At 38.8% G+C, this 24,626-nt stretch overlaps 1 protein-coding gene across 3 annotated transcripts in view; it reads left to right on the top strand.

Annotated features, from left to right (window-relative positions):
- The window catches only part of PDZRN4 (PDZ domain containing ring finger 4), a 245,384-nt gene that overhangs the window by 125,330 nt on the left and 95,428 nt on the right, over positions 1–24,626 (top strand). The window contains exon 1 of one of the 3 annotated variants that reach the window (XM_017817802.1): positions 12,861–13,041. The exons of the other annotated variants lie outside the window; for them this stretch is intronic. Coding sequence (XP_017673291.1) covers positions 12,973–13,041 — 69 coding nt within the window. The 5' untranslated portion in view covers positions 12,861–12,972. Of the gene's footprint in view, positions 1–12,860; positions 13,042–24,626 lie in introns of those variants that run through there. 3 annotated transcript variants of the gene reach the window in all.

Here is a 24,626-nt window from a genome sequence, read left to right on the forward strand (position 1 = left end):
TGCAAGAGCACCGAGGGAGCACGAACTGTGACTGCCTCTGCCGTACTTAATTTGAGTGGATAAATACACAACATTAGTTTCCAGTGATGGCACTCACTTTGGCTGTGCAAGTCCTCCTTTTCACTACTCCTTCCCCTCCTCTCCTAATAGAAGAGGTAAGCCAGGAGGAAGTTGTAACAACACTGTGTGTTGCAAAGGATAAATATTTCTTCCTCTGGTGCTGCTTTGATGAATCTCTTTTTGGTCAGAGGTTAGATCAGTAAAGCTTGCACTGGAGAGTGTGAAATAGTATTGATCACACTGACTTCTGAAGCAGGGTGAAAGACAAAAAGAATCAATTAAACCTGTGACCCAAGCATTCTGGTTTATTTTGCTGTGTGCAGGGAAGGCAGGTGTGTAGCTGGTGCTTGGTTTAATAAAGGAACTGGGACTGTCATGGGGAGCAACCCCAGAGAGCACATGTGGCTGAGCCCTGCCTGCTGCAAAGGCTTTGGAGGACTCTCCCATCTGCTAGCCACGGGCAGCCTGAGGAGGTCTCCTCTTCTCTCCTTCGCAGCCTTTTGCCAGCTAGAGGGGTTATTTTAGAGTTCAGTTTTTAGGAGGCCGCACAGGAGGGACAACATTGGGGAAGTTTTAAAGCCAAGGATGAAGGGAAATAAGGTAAAGAAGAGCTGGGAAGGGGCAGGACATGATGGACAAAAGCAGTGCACAGCAGGAGCAGCCTGTTTGGAGTCATGAATGTATGAATTGAGAGAGAAATTCAGAGTTGTGGCAAGACACAGAATTTAAGCTGGACATAGGAAACAAAGAAATACAGAGTGGGATATGCAAAATTAAAATCTCACCATGCTGTAAGGGAAGGAAAGGAGAAACTGTGATAAAACTGCATAGGTTTGTGTTGCTGGCTGGAAGATGCTGTGAATTTTATGTGTTCTCTGCAGCTTATTGTAAGAGCTCCCCTTAAAGAGCTTTTTGTTCAAGATTGGATTTAATGTCATATTGGGTTTGTTTCTTTGTAAGGTATATAAAGATCTCAAAATGGTTTTGTTGTCCCAAACAATTTATTAGATGCCATCTTCTGCTATGTCTACCGTCACCTACCTGGTGCTGGGCAGCTCCCTCACCATGGAGTTTCTTATTGCTTTCTACACTTTTTCAATAATTTTGAAAATTTTTTATTTTATTTCAGTGTTATGCGTTGCTAGATTTCTTCATTATTCACACATTTTAAAATCATAATAGCTGATTTTATGAGGTACTTTGATACCTCTGTATGAAAAATTCTGTATGAAACTTCTGTTGTTATGTAAATAGTTTACTGATGTCGATTTTAATTTTTTTTCTTGCAAGTTAAATTTAATTATTTTTAAATAGTCTCATTTACTTGCTTAGAATTATTTGCTCTTCTGCTTGTACCTAAAAAAGTTTCTTCGCCCAGAGAGTGGTTGGGTGCTAGAACAGGCTCCTCAGGGAACTGGTCACAGCACCAAACCTGACAGAGTTCAAGAAGCATTTGGCTGATAGTCTGAGGCACATGATGTGACTCTTGGGAATGATCCTGTGCAGGGTTAAGGGTTGGACTTGGGGATCCTTGTGGGTCCCTTCCAACTCGAAATATTCTGTGATTCTGTGAATAAAAAGTATTTTCAAACAGAAAATAGATCTTTATATAAATTGATCTCATCTTCACCAAAAGTACAGAGAGTTTAGACAAAATAGCTAAGGATGACAGTTTTTCAAAATCTTTGCTTCTCATCCTTAGTTTAGCACTTAACTTTCCGTTAGGATAGTATGTGTTCAGAAAAGCACCTAAATGATTAATTTTGTCAGTCGAGTTGTGACCTTTTGTGAAACATTTATATGAGCTATAGTACGCAGTAGAAAGATGACACAAGTGCCTTCTGCAATCTAGAAGTGCAGAAGCATTTCCCATGGTGATTTTTATGTGGTCATAGCCAGGTCTGCTGGTGATCAACATACATATGTCATAACTTAAAAGAAAAAAGACACACTGTAATCAGAGAAATTAGAACTAAACAAGAGGTTTTGGTCAGCTGGTGGCTCCTCTGGGGTCAGTGAGAACACAGCTTTGTTTATGAGTTTTGCTAAGAAAGTCAGAAGAAGATAACTTAATTTGAGTTTCTGGCAGGTTTCCAGGAGGAGTTATCAGGGATTGTCAGGATTACTGTATAAGACTCATGTATTTTTTGGATCAAGGATGAGCCCATCCTGATATAGGTTCTGAATGTCTTGTGTCAAGAATGTACTCTCTTTATTGTTTTGGTCTTTGTGCAGAAGAGCTTTTGGTGCATGCTTATGTCTTGTTGAAAGAAATAGCTGTTATGGATGCTTTACCAAATTCGCACTGGGGTTTGCTGTGTTTCTTTAAATATATCACTGACTTTCTGCCTTAGAGTTCCAAACACCATTTTGGATAAGAAGTATGCTGAAATCATGGGTGTTTTCTCCTACAATTTTTATTCCAACCAAAAGTGGCAATGTTTCTTAAAAAACCTCTGTTCTTACATGCCAACCCATTTTTGAGAAATGTGTAACATCCAAAATTTTGGGTAGCTGCAGTACTTGAATTTCAGTTCATATTTCTAGCTTGAGACAGGACTGGTTTCTCCTGAGCTGACAATGTTGCTCACTGCATGAGTTTCCTAATTTATTTGACCATCACTAGACCATTACAGTAAATCCTTAACATATCTGCTGAAGGGGAAGAGAGCAACCTTACAGCTTCTGGCTAGTCACTCCAATGACAGAGTGAGGTCACTCTTGAAGACAGTAACTTTTGAAGGACACCACAGTGAGATTGAGAAATATGTTATGTTTTGTGCAAGTAGTGTTCAACTGTAGAGAATTTGTTGTCTTTTGCTAGAAGTCATTGACTCAGAAAACTTGTGATTCAGGTGCTGGGGGAGGAAGGACATTGCTTGCCATAGCAACCTTAACATCCCCTTAAAGTATGTCTGTCAGTTGCACTGAGGCTAATTTATCATGTAAAGTGTATGCTACGTATGTCACATTTTACTGTCTGTTCATTTGTTTTGATAATCAAGATCTTGACAGATTTGTCCCACATGGAAGGATTTATAGTAAGGATTTTCTTATCATTGAATTAAGTTGATACATATAATCCTAGTGTCCTGCACAAGAACTGAATAGAAATGAAAGATATTCAGACTAGATGTGAAGGTCTTGCAGAAAAAGCACCCACTCTTACCCAATCAGTTATTCTCCTTTATTTTTTTTTTCCTTTTTTTTTGTTCTGTGATTTGTTTCATATCTTTGCAGTAAGAATCACAGAGAAGAGAATGGGCATTGACTTTCAGAAGGTTAAATATTTCCTCTTTTATTAAAAGACCCTTCTCTTTATAAGGTGAGAAGTGTAATTCCAAAAAAAATTAAACACGGTTGAGTTTAAAATATGGGGTCTGACTTCTTAATGGACAAATACAAATGTGGACAGATTCAGCCACAGGAGATGCCTACCTGGCCTGAGGTCTCTTGTTTTCCCTTTGAGGTTAAATGGTTCAATAGTGCTGAAATTGTCTTTGCAGTATATGAGATTACATTTATCCATTTTTTGTATTGCAGTAGGATGCTTTGATCTGGATGGGAGGATGGGTAGGTGTGGGGCCACAGGGAAGGTATGTGTCTGCCTGTGAACATCTTTAAACTCTTACAAATGTAAGTACAGGATCTGCCTTACTGCAGGAGCTGAGAAAGATGGTACAAGTGTCATTAAACATTTTGAGATACAGAACTTGAAACAGTACCTCCTAAAATATCTATCCTACATAATAAAATTTTATTTTATTATTTTTAAGAAATAACATTGTTTGCTTTTGGTAAAGTATACAGGTACCAAGGGCACTCACTGCACTGTTGGACAAAGTAGGGTGGACATTTCCTAGTAAGGAAAGAAGTTTAGGTAAAACCACAGAAGCACAGAATGCTTTGGGTTGGAAGGGGCCTTTAAAGATCATCCTTTTCTAAGCCCCAGTACTGGAGAGAACATTAGTGGAGAATTATGCAGCAAAGATTCTTGGAGTAGGAGATTTCTGTTTCATTTCTCATCATATTTCTCTGGTCTAGACTCTGCTTTGTCTTTGTTTATGAATGATATTGACAACCAAAATACACTAAGGAGCTTGGGCCTGTTTTTCAAGAAGGGTATATTTTGAAATCCAAAATGCAAAACTTCTGGGAGAGCATGTTTTCACTGTGTGAAAGTTTAGTTGGGAAAGATTTTCATCCCAGATGAATTGCACTGGTGTTGCTACTATTTCATCTGTTAATACTTATCAGTGAAGAGGGGTGCTAAGGGGTTCGTCTTCAGAACACAGTGAGGCTTTTCACTGCTTCAGTCTTGGTAAAGTGAATGAGACCCTTGCCTCTACAATTCCAGTTTCCTACATGAAGGTTTCTTTTAAGTGGTCTTGATGTTTGTATTATTTCATATGTTTTTTTGGCTAAATACTAGTTAAGCACTTCACTTTAATTTGCATTCTTTGACTGTAATGTGATTGAATTCTTTTACTCTACTGTACATTGCCCTTCAGCTATTTTAGGAAGCTGTGTTCAAAAAGTGTTTTTAACGTGCCTGTCCACGGGGCTCAGACAAACCAGAAGTCCTGGCAAGCTGCAGTAAGGCTGAAGCAGAGCACAGGGGTGGCAGCAGCTGAGCAGAAGCTGGGTGGCAGGGGTATCCTTGTGGCCAGACAGCAAGGGCTGGGTGGGCACCCACCCCTACAAACCGCTGATGTGTGACCAATCTCCCTGCCAAAGCTGACAAGCTCTTCGTTTTGGCTTTTTATTCCAGGAGAAAAGAGCGGGTTTCAGACTAAGGATTTGAAATTTCATTCAGAGATAAAGCAGGATTTGCTATGCTAATTTCTTTTCCACAGGACATCAAAATAGAAGAAAAAGAGCCGTCGTTAATCGGATTTCATTTGTCTCCATCCATGTAGATCTGCAGGAGTTTTTTCACTCTTTCTACATTTTTCTTCCTAACTCCTTATTACCTGAGTTCAGACCTGACATTGCTGTTTCACAATGGCCTGAGTGAACATTGAAAGGAGCTGGGGTTTATCAGGGCACATGGGCAAGGCCGAGCTCTGGTGTGCTGTGGGGGCTCAGGGCACATTGACACTGGCAGAGTGGCTGGCATGGGGTTCCAGTGGTGCTGGCGTGGGAGCAGGGACTGGGCTGTGCCTAGGCAGCCAGCTGGGTCAGCATCCAGTGGAAAGACCCCTGCATCTCCTGACACCTGCCACAGTAGCCAAACACCAACAATTTTCAGGGAAAGACACATCTAATAACATTAATTTTCTCCTAGAGCAGACGGTAAGGTAACTAAAGCCAGGTTGACTGAGCTTCACTGGGATATTTACCTAATGATCTTCTGCAAAGCAGGTGCACTGGATGTTATTTTAAGCTTTAGAAAGCCCAAACAGTGTACAAATTAAACCTTTGATGTTGTGGGGATTTTATAGGAATGGAAGTTGCATTAGTTTTAGATCATTACAAAGCATTTGCTGACAACAGAATTAACGGGGCTTTTATGGTGGTCAGTTAATGACTGTCAACAAACAGTGTTAATTTCAGTTCAAATTGTTATTTTAAATCAAAATAGCCAGTGTAAACAAAACTAGCTAGTCTGACTAGCTATCAGACACGGGAGTAGCGTGGACAGTTCCTTCTGCAGCATCGTGTGGTGCCAGTCCTGCATCCATCATTCTGTCAGGTGGGTGTTGGGAGCCAGATTTGAGATACAATCACATACACCACCTAATACTAGCTTCAGAGTGATCAAGTCATGATTAGTTACACAAAAGCAACCAATTCCCCTCTGCTTCACTACTCCTTTAAAGACTTAGGTCCTATCTGTGCTACAAAACTATTTTTTACTATAGTAGTGTGAACTTCTGGCAGTTATATTACAACATATTTATGCTTTGGCAAAGGAGAAAAGCAGCTGCTTTTATGGCCTGATTCAGTAGAGGTCTCCTTTTGAGCTACAATACCATGAAAATCCATTCAAGGCCATGAAAACTTCCCTAATGCTGGGATGTTTTTCTAGGGCACAGTAGACCATTTATATGGGGCAAGACAGAATAATCTATTTTATTGCAGTTCTTCTAGATAGTCAGTCGTATGAGCTGAGAAAGTGAATGGTGCTGTGTCCGTATTGGTAAATGTGTCTCTATCCTGGTAGTGCCATATTGATGACAAACTACTCTTCTCAGCATCTTTACTTCACTTTGCAAATACTCAGGTGTGCCAAAACTAGTCTTGTAGATTTATCCAACTAATGGTACTTCCAACTAATGGAAGGCAACTGAAAAGGAAACAGTCCAATCTACCTCTAGCTAGTTATTTTAACCACTCCAGTAAGAAGGCATGTTCAACCATCACCCTCACCTAAGTAATCTTGTTAACTTTTCTAATCCCTCAAATTGCCGTGATTGTTATTTTTAGCAAGGGACTTTATCAAGTAATGAGTAATGTTTCATTTTGTAATTCTATACTGATTAGCAGCATAAAGCTGAACATTTTTTATTGAGAAACTACACCGGACATGTTAATTACATTTGAGTGCTGGAGACTGCAAGGGTGGCCTCAGCAGAACTTGGGTGAGTGTAACAGCCCTCCATAATACACTCTTTGAAAAGCTCTGCAAAGTCTTAAAAGGGTCATTGAATTGATGCTCTTGCAAGACAGGTTTTACTCATTTTATAAGAATGTAAAAAGGAAGAGCTTTTCTAATGACGCAGGTATCAGAGGAAAGAACAGAGCCAAGGAGTTCCTCACCGCTGCTCTCAGCCTCTGAACAAGTTCCTGCTGCTTCAGCAGTTGAATTACAATTTTGTACTGTGAGCTCAGTTTCTCATTGAAGCCTTTCATTGATATTTGCCTTTGTTTGATCTGGGCCTGAACTTGACATTAATTCCAAATGGTCTTTCTTTCCCACACAGATGTAAAAAAAGCTTAGACGTAATCTTCAGGTGCAGGGGAAAATTACTTTTTTTATTTTTTCAACAGATGTAGCTTGAAAACCTTTGAAACTAATTAAGACAATAATAAAATGTACTTTTATAAATGTGTTTGAAGTTCAAAGTCATTATGTGATCATTAATAAAACCTTGTAATGCAGTTGGACCCTATGGTGTATTAGCCGCTAATATTAGCTAAAGAACTTTCAGTTAAGTACATATTCTAGCTTTTTGTGCAAGTACTAGTCAATTTGGAGCTTTAGAACTGAATTAGTAAAGAGATCATATTGCCAGTATTAGATTTCTCAAGAGGCAGATAATAAACCCAGGCAAGCTATCAGCAAGGGGATGCATCGAGAGAAATCTCGCTGCTGTCCTATCTCTCATAGATCCCAGGAGTCAGTGCACTATGGGCTTCCTAAGCAGGCAGATGACTATTGACAGTTATCTGTCGTAAAGTTGTCTAATACCTTTTTTGAACCCTTTTCTACTTTTTACTTCCTTTGAGTTTTGGTAATGAGTTTCACTGCCAAATTACTTGGAAAAAATCCATGCTTCCTTCTAAATGTATTGTGTAATTATTTCATTGTGTAATGTGAGAAGCAATGCCTTCTATATGAGGAAAAATGCCTTCCTGTGTGAGGAAAAAAATATATAGATTAAGATGAAAAATGTAGGGAAAGTGAATTATTACACATCTGTGTTTCTTATATGTTCGTCATAGCTCTTCCATTTCCATTAAATGATTTAAAGATGGAAAGACCAGGACTGCTGGCTATATTCAAGTGTGGGTATTTCTGGGGTGCAGTTTCATTACAATAGTTTCTGCTCCATTTTCAGTCTTGTCCTCAGGCAATTCGAGGAAACTGTCCACAACTTCAGCTCTATTTTCTGAGTAAAAATAACTGGTTTAGAGATCATGACTGAATATTTTAGCAATGTTCCCTAAATGCATTATTTAATGTTTATTGGCATGGGCCTTCATATCCCAATTTATCTCTAATCAGGTTTTTTCCACAACCGTGGGAACCTACATTTTAGATTTGGCTATCCTGATTAATCCCTGTTTCCTTTAAATCATTTCAAGCTTATTTATGAATCATTCTGTTCTGTACACTCCGTAGTGTTGAAACTCTCTAGTGCAGTTAAGAGCCATCAACCTAGTTTCACATGATCAGATGGTTTAAAAAAAGTAAAGGTATGTAAGATAGTTTCCTTATAACTAACTGGCAAGGTAGAGAAAGTCAAGAGAAAGTCCAATTCCTTCTAGAATTTGGTAACAAAGTCCTGACACCAACCTTTATGTATTCCTAAGGCCTTAAAGTTCAGTATAGGCATCATTTTGTTTTCAGCTCTGTAACTGATTATGGCAGCAGTTTAAGGAGCTATAAGGCAGGCACTCAGAGTAAAAACCTTGGAAAAGAACATCCTGGATGAAACTTTGAAAAAGAAAAGAGAAAACAAAAGTATCTGAGCAGTCTGAAGTTTGGCCAGTATGTCCATTTAACCATGGATAGGAAAAAAAATCAATAGCTATCAATAGACTGGACTAGTGTAATATGATGTTGTAGTTGCTCCCGAACTTCCAGGAGGCATTTGAGCCTAATGAAAGATACCACTTACAGAGCCCATTTGATTTATAGTCGGGTAGGCCTGGATAGTCTTCAGAGAAATTACAGTCCTCCTGGGAAATACAGAACATGGGCATTTCATGTCTTGCCTTTTCTCCTACCACCCTTACTTTTGCTGTGACTTTGCGAAGTGCATGAAGTGTTGCTAGCTGTGCTAAAAAACATGAGTTTAAACAAGTGTCTTCCCTATGGACATAAATTAATTTCTGGACAATATTGCATTTTGTTGTAGATACAAATTCTTTGTTTTTATATTCATACAGTTTTAAGTGTGTTCTGATGCCTGTGGAAAACATAGCATTTTTACTTTGAGTAGGACTTTCTGTATCTTTTAGGAACTGTGGTGAGATTTTGCAGTTTATTATATTTTCAGAAATCCATTTTATTGAAGCCTAAGCTCATTTCAATGACTCTATACTTCCATAGTTTACACCTTCATTTAGCCTACTGGATAATATATATTATGTTATCTTAGAGTTCAAGCTGGTTACCTTGTATGCAAATTCTGAGTCTTTGGGTTATATTTACTAAAGGTTTTTAAGTTTCTCTGTGCAATCATAGGTCTGGAAAGTTCCTTGTTTTTCTAATCTGCACGCTGACTGATGCATACAATAACCTGACTCTAGCAGCTGAGGCTTTATGAAAAACACCAAATATGACAATGATCTAAAAGATCTGCCCAGACTGAGGTTAAGCTTTATGAGTTCAAACCTTTATGCAGGACAGGGGGGATAAGCAAATGGTTTTTCCAACTCCCTTTTTCTTATGATAATTTTGTTTTACAGCTATGCAGCCCTTAGACTATAAATTACATTGCCATCTATTCTGTGAAATGGATTTCTGAAAATTCTTCAAAATTTATAAAGTGAATGCAATGGGCTTGGCAGGAAGACTGTGTGAATTCAAGGGTTTGCAAAGAGAACTTGGAATTTCACATATGTTGCACTAGGTTTCACCACTGAGTTTGGACCAACAGCTTCACTATCCGCAGTGAATATTAATGTTATATTTTATTATTTCTTTTAGCTGTGTGATAAAGAAGATATAAAGGAGCGAGTGGTCTTTAATTTGCAGTGTCATTGTCTTGAATTTTTTGCAATGATAAACTTTCAAGCATGGGTGCTTATAAATTAGACATTTCTATACCTCAGTGAGAAAACTATATACCAAATATGTAAGTCATCTCCCAGATGCTTAAAATTAATTAGGGGACCTAAACAAGGGTACCTTGTTTGAAAATGTTAACAGAAATTTTGTTGTAACTCTCTTAAAATTAAACTCCCTTTTCATTATTGCATTGCTGGTTTGACTGTGAGTTATGATTTTAGTCTTTACGGTAAGATTAACTTGTTAGCAATGAAAATAAAGAACTCCACAATCAAGAAAAGCATTGAATTAATGAAATATCTTTGAATTACATATAAAATAAGAATTACTCGATTATATTTTAGTACCTTTTTGGTCCCTTCAACTACAAAATATTGGGGGGTGATTAAGATGAGGGAGAGAAAAAGGGAAAGAGAGAGATTGCTTTCTCCCTGGTATCAAATTCAACTTGACCAAAGTACCTCATATATTTCTTTTTAGTTTGTATTTCCATCAGGTTTTGGCTGAAATGTTGAGTATTTTGACCACATGTAAAATCAAAGCTGTGTATTTAGATGGAGTTCAGGAACCTAGAAGTACACCTTTCCTTCTCAAAAATCTATTCAGCCCTACAGACTCTGCCCGTTAGTGGTTACAGAAGCACAAGATAGAATTTTTTTACTTTCTGTATGGGCAGAGGGCAGGCACTTGATAAATGAATGGAGAAGCCTGTGTTAGCTCCAGAGAAGTAAACAAAAGAACCAGAGGAAGAACAATGAAAAAAGACACTGTCAGGGAAAACTGCTGAAAGCTTTTCATTGCTTATTTTGTCTGTTGGTTTTTGTGATTGTTGTTTGCTTCTTGTATATAACTGTATTCCTGTAATAATATATCCTTTTCCCACCCTTTTTTTAAGAGCTAATTTTAAGAGACTATCAAAAATATACCAGGGCAAATAATGTCTCCTTTCAAGAATGTAGTTCAGCTTTCAGATTATGTCAGAGGAAGAAGTTGTGTCAGTGGAAGGAGAAAACACTTTCACTGAAGGATGGCATAGTTGCTCTTGCATGACTGTTGTCTTGTTCATTGATCTGACTTTCTTAAGTTCAAAATTTACACATCTGAGAATCCTTCTGCACCTCACAATACAGAAACCTTCAAAGATTGAGTTGATGTTTGCATCATGGGTTTAAATCTCCCAGCATGAACAGCATTTCATGTGAGTATGGAGAAGGAGAACAGAAGCTGATTCTTTCTAACAACAATGAACCTGCCTCCATGGTTCATCTTTGAAACCTTTGGACTTTGGAGAAAATTCATAACCAAACCTGCCTGCTCAGGTTCTTCCACCAAATAAAAATTAATCTTAATGTTCTGTTTCAGAACAATGCTGGAAGCTGATATGAGAAGAGCTTGCTCTGTTAATGGTCATTATTTGATTCCTCCTGAATCTGATCATTTATTAAAGGAGATGAAATTTAATTAAGACTTAGTCTCAACCTATCTGTAATTTACATAGAGGTTCTAGCAAACTTTACTAGTATGGAAAGTTTGCAGCAATGGTCCAGTTTTTCCTGTACATTTCTCTGCTTGGCTTTTATCCCAGCTGTTTGGTAAAATTAGGGCCCAGAAAATTGGATTATTATATCCCAAGGGGCTGAACTGATAAGCAGGACATGACTGTTGATCTGCTTGCTACCCAGCGTTGGTGGTGTTTGAGGTGCTGCTAGATGCAAAGACAATTTGTTATCAATTAGTGCTCATTAGAATCATTTCCTGTTATTGATTTTAAATGTTTGACAAAGCACTTTTAAGAAACTGCACCCAAAAAAACCCAGTAGCTGTACATCAGTGCTTAGTAATTCCAACTCTTTAGGGCCCAATGTCAGTCTTAACTAACTGGTTTTCACTGGTTTCAATGTAATTATTTCTGCTTTGGATTCCACCTACTATCCTGTCCAGATTAAAGATGCTTTGAAACAAGGATATAGTTCTTTAAGAGCAAAGTTGCTGAGAAAGAAAGGATAAAAAGTTGGGGAGTTTTGTCCTGGTTTGTCATAGCTTGGGCTTTTTATTTGGTATAACTACCAATGGATTATTATATACAGTACAGGAATAGTGTTAGCCTCAAATTGTGATTTGCATTGGCCTTAATATTTAACATGTGGGTTTAATTTTAAATGCATCCTTGCCTTAATACACACACTGAGAATTGTGGCACCGTTAAAATCTAATTTACAAATGGTAAAATTGGATATAATGACATGTTATAACAAAAGCTTTGATAACTAGGAGTCCAGCAGAGTATGTCTGTTGAGTTTCTGAGAAATTTAGTTTATAATTAATATTAATCTGTTATACATGAAAGAAAGAGGCTTGAATATGAGCTTATTTAATAGACAGTACAATGTGTAGACAGCAATATGTAAACAGCATCAGGTCAGGCACACCTGCACTTCCACTTTTACTGGATACATATGATGAGTTGTTATAGACCCATGCCTTTTATGAGTACACTGGAATTTTGGCTAAATTTCGCAGTACCAAAGTTGAAGCTAGCAGTATCTCTCCTTCTGTCTTTGCTTTAAATTTTTAGCAACATCAGCTCAGGTTTCACAAGCACTCTCCTAAAACGCTTGCAAATATTTTAAATGTATTCCATGATCCCTGTTGCACAAGGTGGAGACCTAACAGAAGACTTGACTTGTGCTTTTGCCACCCCCATTAATGAATTAGGCTCACAATTAAGGTGAGTGTGGGTGAAATGCATGCAGCTTAGTCTCTCTAACCTTAATAAATAGAGTTGGTATTGACACAAGTGAATTTTGTTTAACCACGGTACATTTGCTTCTTAATTAGTGAATATTCATCTGTCATCAGCAGCAGCTATGACACCCCTCCCCGCTAACACGTTCTGTCATAAATAATCAATGAGAGGCTATTAATATTCATGAGTGGGAATCTGTGTAGTCATGTGCACTGATGCAGAGACAGGGGGAGTGTTGCCATGAACTGAGTCGAAACTCTGTGTGTGTATACGTGAGTATAAGATAGTTAGGGAAAGGGAAGAAGAGCATGCTGCTACACACTGCCCTGCCTTGTGCTTCCAGCTAACAGTGGCGTGCCTGTGTGTTGGGGTTGGAGTGACTGATGAAAAACAGTAGACAAGTCTGGAGGGTGATTCCCTGTCAGTGCATTTGCCGTTCAGTGCTGGGGAAATTAGAGGCTTTGCTCTTGTGTTGCTTATTAGGATGGGCTGCAATCTGTGCACTTTTCAGAAGAGAGAGGAACACTACAAACTGCTCTATGAAGTTTCACAGGTGAGTGCAGAGGATATTACCAGCATCTCCAGAGTAAAAATGTGTGTTCTTTACAGAGAGTAAGTAGTGCTTTTGTTTTGCTTTGCCTTTTTTCTTTCCTTTCCCAAATTGCTACCTAAGTTGTTTGGGGGGAGGTTGGTAATTATTAGCATTTTGGGTGCCCGTTGTTTTCTGCTTGTATGCCACTCCCCCTTCAGATGACTTCCTGTAGGATTCTTTTAACATTTTTGTGCATCTTCTGCCAAAATGTCAGTCATATAGCAGCAGTCTCATTGAACCGTATCAGTGATGTTTTAAGGGAGCCCTTGGCTTTGGTAATAAGACTGATTTCAGATAAGTTGCACTGCTGCCTGTGAAAGCATTAGGTGTGTGATCTCAGGTTAAGGAACCTAAGTTAAGGAACAAAGTTTTTATGGCATGTCTGTGCTGGCTGAGAAGTATATTAAATTTTCCTATTAATTATATAAAATTGAAATAATTCTGAAATGTGTTGTCACCTTTGAACAGGTACTGAGTAGAACAGGGTTTCCGTGGGTGAGATGTGCTGCTTGTTCATTCATTGTGTGTGCTATTTCTGTTTATTTACTACTAGACAAAGATCTTAATCCCATTTAGATATTTTAGTCTCTGTTTCAGCATCATAGCAGTGTAGTATGTAGCAGAGTAAGAGTCTGCTGCTAACGTTTTCCCAGCTCCTTCAGAATAAGATAAGATTAAAGCACTTTCCATAATAGCCCATAATTTTTTCTCATATCCTATTGTATCAGTATTTGATTTGCAGCTTTTTGTTTGCTTTTTTCCTCTTGGCACAGCAGACTCTTGCATACTAAAGTTTAGTGCCTTTCAGCATCTGTTCTCTCCCTCTCTGTAATTTGTCCTGGCTTTGACATATTGCCGTTGACAGAGGCTGAACACTGGCATTTTTGGACTGCACTGCTGCTGACAGGCAGTACAGAGGAGAAAAACCAGCTTAGAATGTTGGTGGTCTATTGGCACAGCAGCAGCTAAGTGCCCAGTGCCGACTGGTTCCCTCTGAGTTCCTCCTGACGTGATTCATTTCACAGTGGGCTAATTACAAAGTGGATTCTCTACACATGAAGCAGCCTCCTCAGTTGTGGTGTTAATGCACATTTTCATGGTAATGTGATCAGAGCCTCATTAGCCAGTTTCCAAAATGATCCTCTGCATTAATTAAATATAAAAATTACTCTTTTTATCACCAAAGAGAGGAAGAAGAAGATTAACATTGTTAATTACTACTGGGGGCAATACCTCTGCATCATTTTTTACCACAGAACCAGCGGGCATATTCAGTTCTAAAAGAGTGTCTGTTTGCAGGTAACATGCCCGTTGCTGTGCCTGGTGAGGATGGTCTCTAGGTGGAACACTTCCCTTTAGTTCAATATTTAGTCATAATCCCATAATCATTTTTTCTTACAGCAGTAGCACAGGGAAAAGCATAGCAGCACATTTTCCTCTATTCCCCTTTTTCCTCCTCAGCTCTTGATTGCCAAGCAGATCTGAAAGTAAAATGGAGTAGAGTAGATCCGTGTCTGCATTTCTGTGCCAGGGAATAAGAAATACAGGTTCTGCTATGAAGGGAATTAGACATTTCTTAAAGGGCTGCATGTGTGCAGGAAAGAGAAGCTGAGCCTGGTTTATAGCAAATGCATTTTCAGAATATTCCTTGCAGTAATGTCGCAAATGTGATTGATCAGCAAACCCAAAGGTGGGTTTTTTAAGAGATTCTAGAGAAATTCTTCCCTTCATCTGTTATTCTCTCTGCTGTTGAGTTGGAGTGTCTGTGGATGTGAGCAATCAAGGTGCAAAATTAACTAACGCTTTCACTTTTTACTCTGGTGCTTGCCAGATAAAGTGTTATCCCAGGGAGGATCTGAGTGGGTTTCCTTGGGGAGCTGAAATGCAGTGAGCCTGGTGCTGCATCTTGTGCTGTTAGGGAAATGTCACTGATAAGGTGCAGAGCGAGAGCAGAGCAATGACTTAGTGTGCTCACTACCAGATCCTATGTTCATCTGTAAAACCATCCCTATCTTTGTTTCATTGTATGCAGGTCAGAGCCCAAAAGATACTGAGCATATTTTTAACCAGGTGCTGCAGTAGAGATCAGGTAGTGTCTCACACCATGACTGCTTCTGTGTACAATACTGATTTGCTGCTGCTGGGAGGGGGGAGCAGCAGTAGAATAGGATACATTAAATTAAGCCAAGGCAGGCATTACTACTTGATTTGCAAATCCCTTTTTAACTCTCCAGTCCTGTAATTCCTATACCACGGGCTTGGCTCTTTCATCTGCATGATTTCTGGAGAGCTTGGGACAAGTTAGCCTGTCAGGGACATGAATTGACTAAGGATGAGCTGTGGCTCACTAGCATATGTGGATCAGATAGATTAATTTATATTCATGTAAAGAAGCAATCCTAGCTTCATCTCTTACCTTTCCCATGCTAGGCTACCAGATACTGTGGGTAGTCTGTGCATTCATGTACTTGAAGATATAGTAAACAAAGGAAAGCATGTTTGCAGAGGAAAACCATGCAAGTGCTTACAGTGTGGCAGGTTTTCCGATACTGGTTTTAGCGAGGTCAGATTCAGCACCGCAGAGCTTTTTGTTGTAGAGCTACTGGGAAATGAAGACATCATTAGAATATGTATAATTCCTCAAACTTCCCCCCATTCCTTTCCTCCAGGCTTGTTTGCCTTTCACTGAGATAGCAGTTCAGAGATCAGGGGGGGCCTCACCAAAAGCAACATTCGCTAGTATGATAGAGATGTTTATTTTGATAACTGTGTTTTACATGTGCAGATTGGGATTAAAACAAAAAGTCAAATAGTTATATTTCAAGAATGAAAGCTTTTGAGATACCACTGTGTGTTGATGAAGGACCCTTGTGCTTCTGAGTGCCTCTTCACCAGTCCTCAAGATGTGAGAATACCTCAGATTTACTTCTTGATTTCACAGTGGGAAGGTATCAGTTGTATTATCCCTCTCAAGTCCTCTTCTCCATATGCCTACAAGTGCAGAAATGAAAGATGTCTCAATTTGAAATTTATGGCCCTATATGCTACTTCATGGAGCACTTTAATATTATTTCCTGTGTGCTGTATAAGCAGGATTGAGCTAATAAGTGTGCAGCCAGGAAGTCTATGTCAAGTCACTTAGAGAGGGTGGGATCTGGTATATGCTTATGTCCATTAGGAGCAGACCTCTGCCATTCTTAGCTGATTTTCTCTTGCACTGCAGGGATGAAAAAACTTGAGTTTAAGTCATTTGCTAGCAGCATGATGAGGAATCTTCCCATTTAACTGAAAGAATAAGATAAATATGTCAAGGATTGGAGGGAATCAGCAGTAATCTTCAGTAGCCTTCTGTGAGACTCAAGAAAATGCAGATTTTTTTTAGAATTCTGTGGATATCATATCGAAATCATTTCTGTTTGCTCAAACTTTTGTGCTTTATTTTCAAAATGTGCAGTTAACCCAGAGAAAAAAAGGGGAGAAAGAACACTGCTTTTGGAGGTTAACCAAAGAATGGTGTGAATTTCTTTTTTGAGTTACATCTTAAGAAGCAGACCTAGCTCAGGCGAGCTTGGAATTGAAAAGGAGAAAGGAGAAAAGCTGGAAGGGGAAACAGAGGCTATCTGGGATGGCTCACAAAGTCAGTGGTGGAGCTGGGATTAAAACTGGAAGGTTGCACATATATATTTTATATTTCACCTGAGACAATAGTAGAGCCTGCTCTACTATCCTCTAAAGATTGAATATGCAGTCTGCTTCTCATGTTGGTTTCCATAATTACCATAAAGCTCAAATTTTCACCAGTTTAGAGTTCTGATTTTATGTTCATTTTGATATCCCTTGGGCTACCTGAAGTACTAAGTTTTAGTGGTACATCTATTCAAATTCTAACCTGCTCACAAGAGACACTAAGCCTGCCCACTGAAACAGCGCAGGCACCTCTGTGTGTTTCAGGAGATGCTGCTTATAGCTGGTATTGGAATAAGGAAAGATGACTGGGGGCCAAGCAGTGTCCCTTGGCACTGGGACCTGCTTTCTCTGGTCTTGATAAAGTTCGAGTTGATTCACAAGATTAATTAAATAGACTGGATGATGTTATACTTATTTTCCTCCTGTATGAACCTTCAGCCACTAATATTCTTTTTTAGTACTGATGCCATGTGATGTATTTACATGACAGCTCCTCAATGTGGTGGCTGCCATTAGCTCTTATTCTTTTCTATAAATACCTGCCACAACTTTTGTGTCACCTTTTTTTGCTGTATACCAATGCCACCTCCAAATACTCCTCATAAATTTCACCAGCAATGGGAAAGTACCATCTTCTGTTGCATCAGCACAAACACATTTTTGGGTTATATATTTTTATTAGAAATTCTGTAGCAGCACACTTTTACTTCTGGAGAATATGAAAGAAAAAATTTCTAAATTTAATTGTCTGGAAATTAGTTGAATTGCCTGAGTTGAGTTAAATCAGTAGCAAAAGTAGATCTGGTTTTATCTTACTGCATTTTCTATCTTTTTCTTCTCGCTTCTCTCTAAATTTTTTCAACAGAACAATTGATAATCCCCTGATTCTTATTTTTTTTTTCCTAAGAAGCTCTTCTGGATACTCATTTATCTGTTTGAAAAGTTCAAAAATAAGTTTTGAAGTGCTGAAGGAATCAACAAACTTGTAGGAGTACTGTTTCAGTTTAACTGAACAATTCTAGAGATTTGCTTTATGTAATTCCCCTCAAAGCTGCACTGTCTCATGTTAGTAGAGTAATGTATTTATGATAAAAATGTAATCAAGTAAAGCTTGTCATACATTTCTAGCCATGTCCTAGAAGCTTCCTTGGAATTTCCTTAAAGAACCACTGCTGAACTGAAAAGATTAAAAACGAGTTCAAAAAGTTGACTTCTCCTACAGATAAGAGAGGATCTTTGTGGTTAGCAGGCATAGCTTTCCTGGTTCTTCTGTTTCCTTGATTATTTACTTTACACTAATAATTAAGCAGCATTAAATGATTGAAATTAAATCATAGAAATAACTAATCCCATTGCCATAATATTTCTTCAGGCTCTACTCAGAAGGACATCAGTGTTGTGATATTGCTAACAACTGAGCTCTTGCTCCTGGTGGAGGAGTTCACCGTCCCACACTGGACACTGGTCCTGGGACCCAGAGAGCATTGGCTGCCTAGCAGTAACTGCCCCCAGAGCCCCGGGCACCCACTCCTCAGCTCTGTGCTGTGAGTCACCACATACCAGTTGCATAAAAGAGAAGATATGTCTTTAAGGCCATGTCTTGCCTGGATCTAGGCTCTTACACAGAGCTCCGTTTGGGTGTGAAAGCTCCCTGAGGAGTCCCGGAGGATTGGGATTTGGGTCTGGGAACATATAGGCTGCTTAAAATAACCAGCTCTGGCTGCCTTGTTATATGGTGGCTGTAGAGAAGACATCCATGCATACAGCTACAGATGTAAAGAAGTTGTCATCTGATTTTTTTAAAAACCTAAACCCATTAGCAGGATTTTTTAAATGATTCTTTGAACATGAAATCTGAATTACACACCAAGTGCCTAAGAATTATTTCGGATCTTGCACCAACTGTCTTTGATAAAATGCATATTTTCTTTCTGGTAAAATCCAGGAAACTCTGAAGTGTTACCACTGACTTCACTGGAGCCAGGCTTTCATTTTCTGTCCTTGTTTACTGTCGTGTAAAAGGCATATAGTTCCTGTGCATACCTCAAGAGGAAAGATAAAGAAAGAGTCGTCCTGAGATAAGAAAGCAGACAGTAGTATGTGAGATAAGAATTCAGGGTATGGGTACAACAGAGGCAGTTATAAGAAACCATGCTGAGATTATATCTCCAATGTGCAGGGATATTCTATAATTCTGTGATTTTATACGCAACGCCATGAAAGTAAAAAAAAGATGGTTCATGTACTGAATAGCATGGTTTTCTCTGTCATTTTGCTGTTCCTTGCATCTTGAATTTAACAATGGGGATTGAGGATTCTTCTAATGATCAGATTTTTATGCATTTTTTACAGAGCTATCCTTTCTTGAAGCTTGCTTCCTGATGTGATTTGGTATGGATATAATCCTTAGGCCCAAGGCAAAATGTATCTTTATGTGAGTTCTATACATCAGTGGTGTGATGAAGCCAGTCTTACTACCTTGAGCTTTCTGTCAAAGAAGCATATTTTAGAGGTTCAGTATTTTTGTTTTGTGGTTCATTGAAGGGGAAGGGCATTAAAATGTCAGCCAAACACTGCCATGCATATGTTTGGAGTTAATTGACAGTAGGTTGTTTCATCAGCTTTCTCTCAAGAGCTAAGAGCTTAATGGAGACATGTACAGCAGGGCTTGGTGATAACCAGCACTCCTTCCACCCTGAGGGATTTGGGAAGGTCTCATAAAAATAATTAAAAGAGAAATGCTGAAACATTATTGGATCTTTGGCTTTAAGACTGTTTAGCTTCAGAGTATGTTTGACCTGTTATTTTAAACGGCATGAGCTTTTTCTATTTGCTTTTCTGTCAATCCCATAACTTGGAACCCACTGGCTAATTTCAACCACAAAGGCTTTTCTAATCTTTTAGTTTTATGCAAAGTAATTTAATGATACTGTTAGGTAGATTTTTTTTTCAGGTGCAACAGGATTTCCTGGTTTGAAAACAACACCTGAAAATATCAAGACATGAAAGAATTTTAAAATTTCAATGCCGATTATTCGTGATACACTTACTTTGTGGTTGAAGTGAAGATACTTTTCTATTTAGTGTGTAATAAGCTTGTCATTTGTTTTACTTCGCTCAATAACCATAGCAAAAATCAGTCTATTAAGAAAGGATATTAATTCAGTAACTGTTCAAAGGTTATCTATAATATTTTTATAACAAGCGGTGAGAAGGAGAATTTTACAAATATTTTTATGCCATGGACGGAAGCTAGAAATGGAATTGCAGTGTCTTCATATAACGCACTGCAAACTCTCATCTATAGTTGTTTGTATTTGAGCTTAAAATATGGATGTGGATAGGCAGAGGACAGGGTGGCTATTTTGCCATTTCTGCGTAATAGGATGATGTAGGCTTCCATGACTCTCACTGTTGGGGGGTTTTATTGTTTCACTTTGAGGAAGTTAAGAAATTCTATCCTTCGCTCAGGTGGAAAAGCCAATACATTCTTTTTTTTCTCTATGAAGAAGTTCTGTTTGTTTATTTTTGTATGTTCAACTGACAGAAACAAAGTGAAGCAAAACAAACATTCATTTTCCTTTGTTTTATTGTCTGATTTTTTATGGTAGCACTTATTCCCTAGAGGTTTTGGCCATGACGTTTGACCTCTGAAACAACATAAGCACAGTGGAATAAGTGATCGTCCAAACTACCACGTCACATGTAGAATGCTTGTGCTTCATGTGTATTAATGTCAGAGTTGAACCTGAGAGGGCTCAATCTACAAAAGTCTACAAGTGTGTTTAATTTGTCTAGATACAACTTAGTTTTGGGGTTCTTCATCCAGCTGGAGAATTTTTTCTGTTTCATTTCATATCTTTCAGTATTTGGAGGGTTTGTTGTTCTTTTTTTTTTTTTTCCTAGCTCCTGGAATCATGTATTGTAAAAACCTTCATTAGAAGCTGTCTCACTTATGATCAGTGAAAAAAGCTTGCAAATATCAATCAGGTTTAATTTACAGTTTATGAAATTTGAAAGAAATTAGGATGAACTTGAAAGATAATGTTTAGAAACAGTTTTAATTCTGGTTTGGTATTCTTCTGCATGTCTTGGTGTTATGGTTACAGAGCAGGGGGGTGGAGCTTTAGCACTGAATATTCAGTACCACCACATCGCAGCTGGGGGGCATGGTTTTCAGCCGAAAAGCACTGCAGGCGGAAACAGAAGGGCTACCATTCATATCATGTTCCCTATTGTGCGCCAGCCTCTGGGAAAGTTGAATGGTAAAATGGACTCTTAAAAACCATGTTGAAGGCAATGGGCAGTGAAACCTTCAAACACTGGGATCTGCATTTAGCGAAGTCCACCTGGATATTTAACACCCAAAGCTCTACCAATCGAGATGGCCTAGCCCAATCAGAACCCTTATGTACCATAGACAGAGATAAAGTCACCATTGTGCATATGAGAAATATGTTAGGAAAGACAGTTTTGACTAGTCCTGCCTCAAGCTAAGGCAAACGTATCCATGGGATTGTTTTTGCTCAAGGACCTGGGTGCACTTGGTGGGTAATGCAGAAGGGTGGGGAAACATGATGTGTAGATCTGATTTTGGGTGACAACCATCTGTAATGTTGAATTGCATATATAATACTGGTTGCTGAATGATACTACTATTGTATACTTTACACATGTTCTACACATCATAGCTAGGGGGTGTGGGTTTTAGTGGAAAAAGCATCACAGACAGAAATGGAAGGGCTGATGTTTGTTGCCGTGGCTCTTGGGAAAGGTACCCCCTTGCAGGACTGCACTATCGTCACAGGAAGAGAAAGGGCCTTCTGGCATCACCACCACTGCTACCACAGCAGAGAGAAAGGCTGCCTGGGACCCCTTCTCAGCTGCTGTTCGGGACAGGAGTCACTGCTCAGCAGTCACTAGTCACTGTCGCTGACCGAGAGAGGAGGAGCTGCCCCACCACAGCTGTTTCAGGGCTTTCACAGTCGCCCCACCACAAGCTACTTCAGGGTTATCACTAACTGCTTTTTCCAGCTGCTGTTTTAGGGTTTTGTTGCTGTTACCATGGGTGCTTGCTGGCCCCACTGAGCAAGACAGCCTACACCCTGCTACCGCTTGCTGTCCTCCTGCAGAAAAACATTTGCTACTTTGTTTTCCTGGCCACATGGTACAGGGGGAAGGTGGAAGCCTCTCCACCATCTCTCTCTTTCTCTCTCTTTTTGTCCTCAGGGAGAATGCGTGGCACAGAGGGCAGGAACAGGAACCATTTTGTCTTTATTCCTGGGGAGACTATGTGGTGCGTAGCGTGTGGGATAGGAGCCGTTTTGTCTTTGTCCTAAGGGTGAGGGCACCAGGCAACACATTATGCCTTTGTCGCTTTAAACCGTTTTCTTCCATGTCATTGTAGTTACTGCTATTTCTTCTAGTAAATTGTCATTTTTACCTATATTTCTCCATATTGCCCCTTCATTATTGGAGGAGATGGGTAGAGAAAAAGCAAAAGGGAAGTGACTTATTTGGGGTTCTAGTTCTCTTGTTGTTTTCCAAACCACCACATTAGGGTAGGCAGCATTGCCTGAGAGGTCAGGCTGAGACCCAGCCATGTGGTGTTGGCAGCAGTGCATCACCCTAAGGAGGAGGAAATGGTTTAGCTCTGGACTTTCAGGGCTTGTCCAGAGACATTCGTGCCAACAGAAGCCAGCCATGGCTGTGTCAGCACATCATGGCACACTTGAGACCTCAGACTGTTTCTGGCAAGGATCTGCAGACATGCCTTCAGGGACTATCCTGCTTGCAAATGTCAGTGCACCCTCTGTGTCCATGTGCATCAAACTGGTGAAGCTCCTGGGAAAGAGCCACAGGCGTATTATGTGTTCAGTTGCTCTGTAATGTCAGAAAGATAATCAACGGCAGTGCCAGAACCCATGTCCTGAGGACCAAGAGGAGCATGGGATTGGGTGAACTTTCGGCTAAATCCTTATGAGGACTGAACAATTGAAATAATCAAAGAAAAGAATTAATTTTGGTTACCTGTAATGTAACAGAACAGTTGACTGATCTATTTAATATGTTTGATTGTATTTGTAGTGTGCTTTTTGCATATTATAGTGATGAATTTGCAGGGAAAGCTGCTCAGGGAATAATCATTATTCAGGTCTTTGACTTCCCCATTGCTAGAATGTGAAATATTCAGATTCCTCGCGATTCGTGGTTATAGGACCTACCTGCTAAAAACAAATATTAATGGCGAGAAAAGATGGAAGAACAGATTAGTTATTAGTTAAAGTTCAGCATTTGGAACGTTTTCTCAGAGGTCAAGATTTCTAAAAGTGGAGGTGGTATCTTTCATTGCAATATGTTTTTTTAAATTAATTTGTCATGTAGTCTACAGTCAGGAAAAACAGAGACACATAAGTTTATAAATGGGGAATTCCAGAAAGTGTGTGTGCTATCTACATTGTTTATCACTTAGAAATATAATTCCATCAAAATGCTTCATAAAAAAAATTAAATAATTCATCAAAACATGGTCTTAGAGAAAAAAACGTAGGAAATAAATTTCCAGAAATGTCTGAATATTATTTGTGTATCATCATAGCTAAACATTGAGGTTGATTAGCTTTTGAAACATCATATATTCAATAGTTTATAAAGCAGTGCGTTATTTCATATAGTATGAAATTTAGGAATATAGGAAGCCAAAATTGAGTCAAATGTTCCTTTATTTTAAAGTGTTTTGCTCTTTACAGAGTTAGGTATACTGTTTGTGAAATCTGAAAATTTCTAATGTGGAATTTCCATCCTCTCTGGATTTCCTGTTCTGAGATATGTGACTTATTGTGGGAAACTCCTCTCTATGTGCAGTCATCTTGACTAGCATATACTTGTAGATTTTGTTAGAAAGCAGTCCCATATCTTGTGGGAGGAAGGAAAGTAGCAAGAAGGGTTTATGTAAACAGCTTCCAATAAGGTATTTGATAGAGAAGGATACACCCTAACCTTCACAGTGTATGTTGTGATGCCAGAGAGGAATGTTGCCCTATTTAAGAGAATTTAATTTACAACAGCTGTGTTTTTGCTTTCTGGATATTGCATGCCATTGGATGGGTGACTGGGGTATATTGAGGCATAGGGCCTATTTAGTGCAGCAGTGGAACTTGGAGGTCTGGCTCTAATTCCTTCTGTGGTGGATATATTTGAAGAGGTTCTGGTTTCTCTTTTCCTGATCTTGTATAAAGTTCTGTATTATTTAGAGCTTTAAAGATTAACTGTAGAGATCTTGGTAAATGGCTAATGAAGAAACTGAATTAGTATTGTCTAATAATGATGATGATCACAATAAGCATTTTAAAGTGCTAGATCGATCCACTTAGTATTTATTGGTAAAGTTATAACACAAGTGGATCATTGCAGTAGTGTGTGGACCTGCCTGCATTTCCAGTGTTTCCTCAAAGTACAGAAAGGGTTTGATTTGTTTTGTTGGGTGACTGTTTTTTCCTTCACTGTACACTAAATGTCAATTTTTATAGGAATTTTCATTGTAATTTCCCCAGAATCACTTCTCAGGTAGCTAATGGGGCATGTTATTTTTTAAGTCATATATTTTATTGTATTGTGCAAATTAGAAGCTTTTTAGTGTGAAGCAATTTCTAAACGTTAATTTATTTGTATTGCTTTCTTCAGGTACTAGTAAAAATAGGGGATTTTTGCTACTTGTTCATTATTAGTGGGTTCCTGTTGATGTCAATAAGTTCAACAGAGATATCAAATCTCCTCACTCCTATAACCATAATACATTTCATATCTCAGGTGTGAATCTTTGTAAGCCATTTAAAACCTTCTTGGTGAAGTAGTTTTAA

This window comes from Lepidothrix coronata, unplaced genomic scaffold, assembly GCF_001604755.1.
Source record: "Lepidothrix coronata isolate B3197 unplaced genomic scaffold, Lepidothrix_coronata-1.0 Scaffold63, whole genome shotgun sequence".
In the NCBI taxonomy this organism is placed as follows: domain Eukaryota; kingdom Metazoa; phylum Chordata; class Aves; order Passeriformes; family Pipridae; genus Lepidothrix; species Lepidothrix coronata.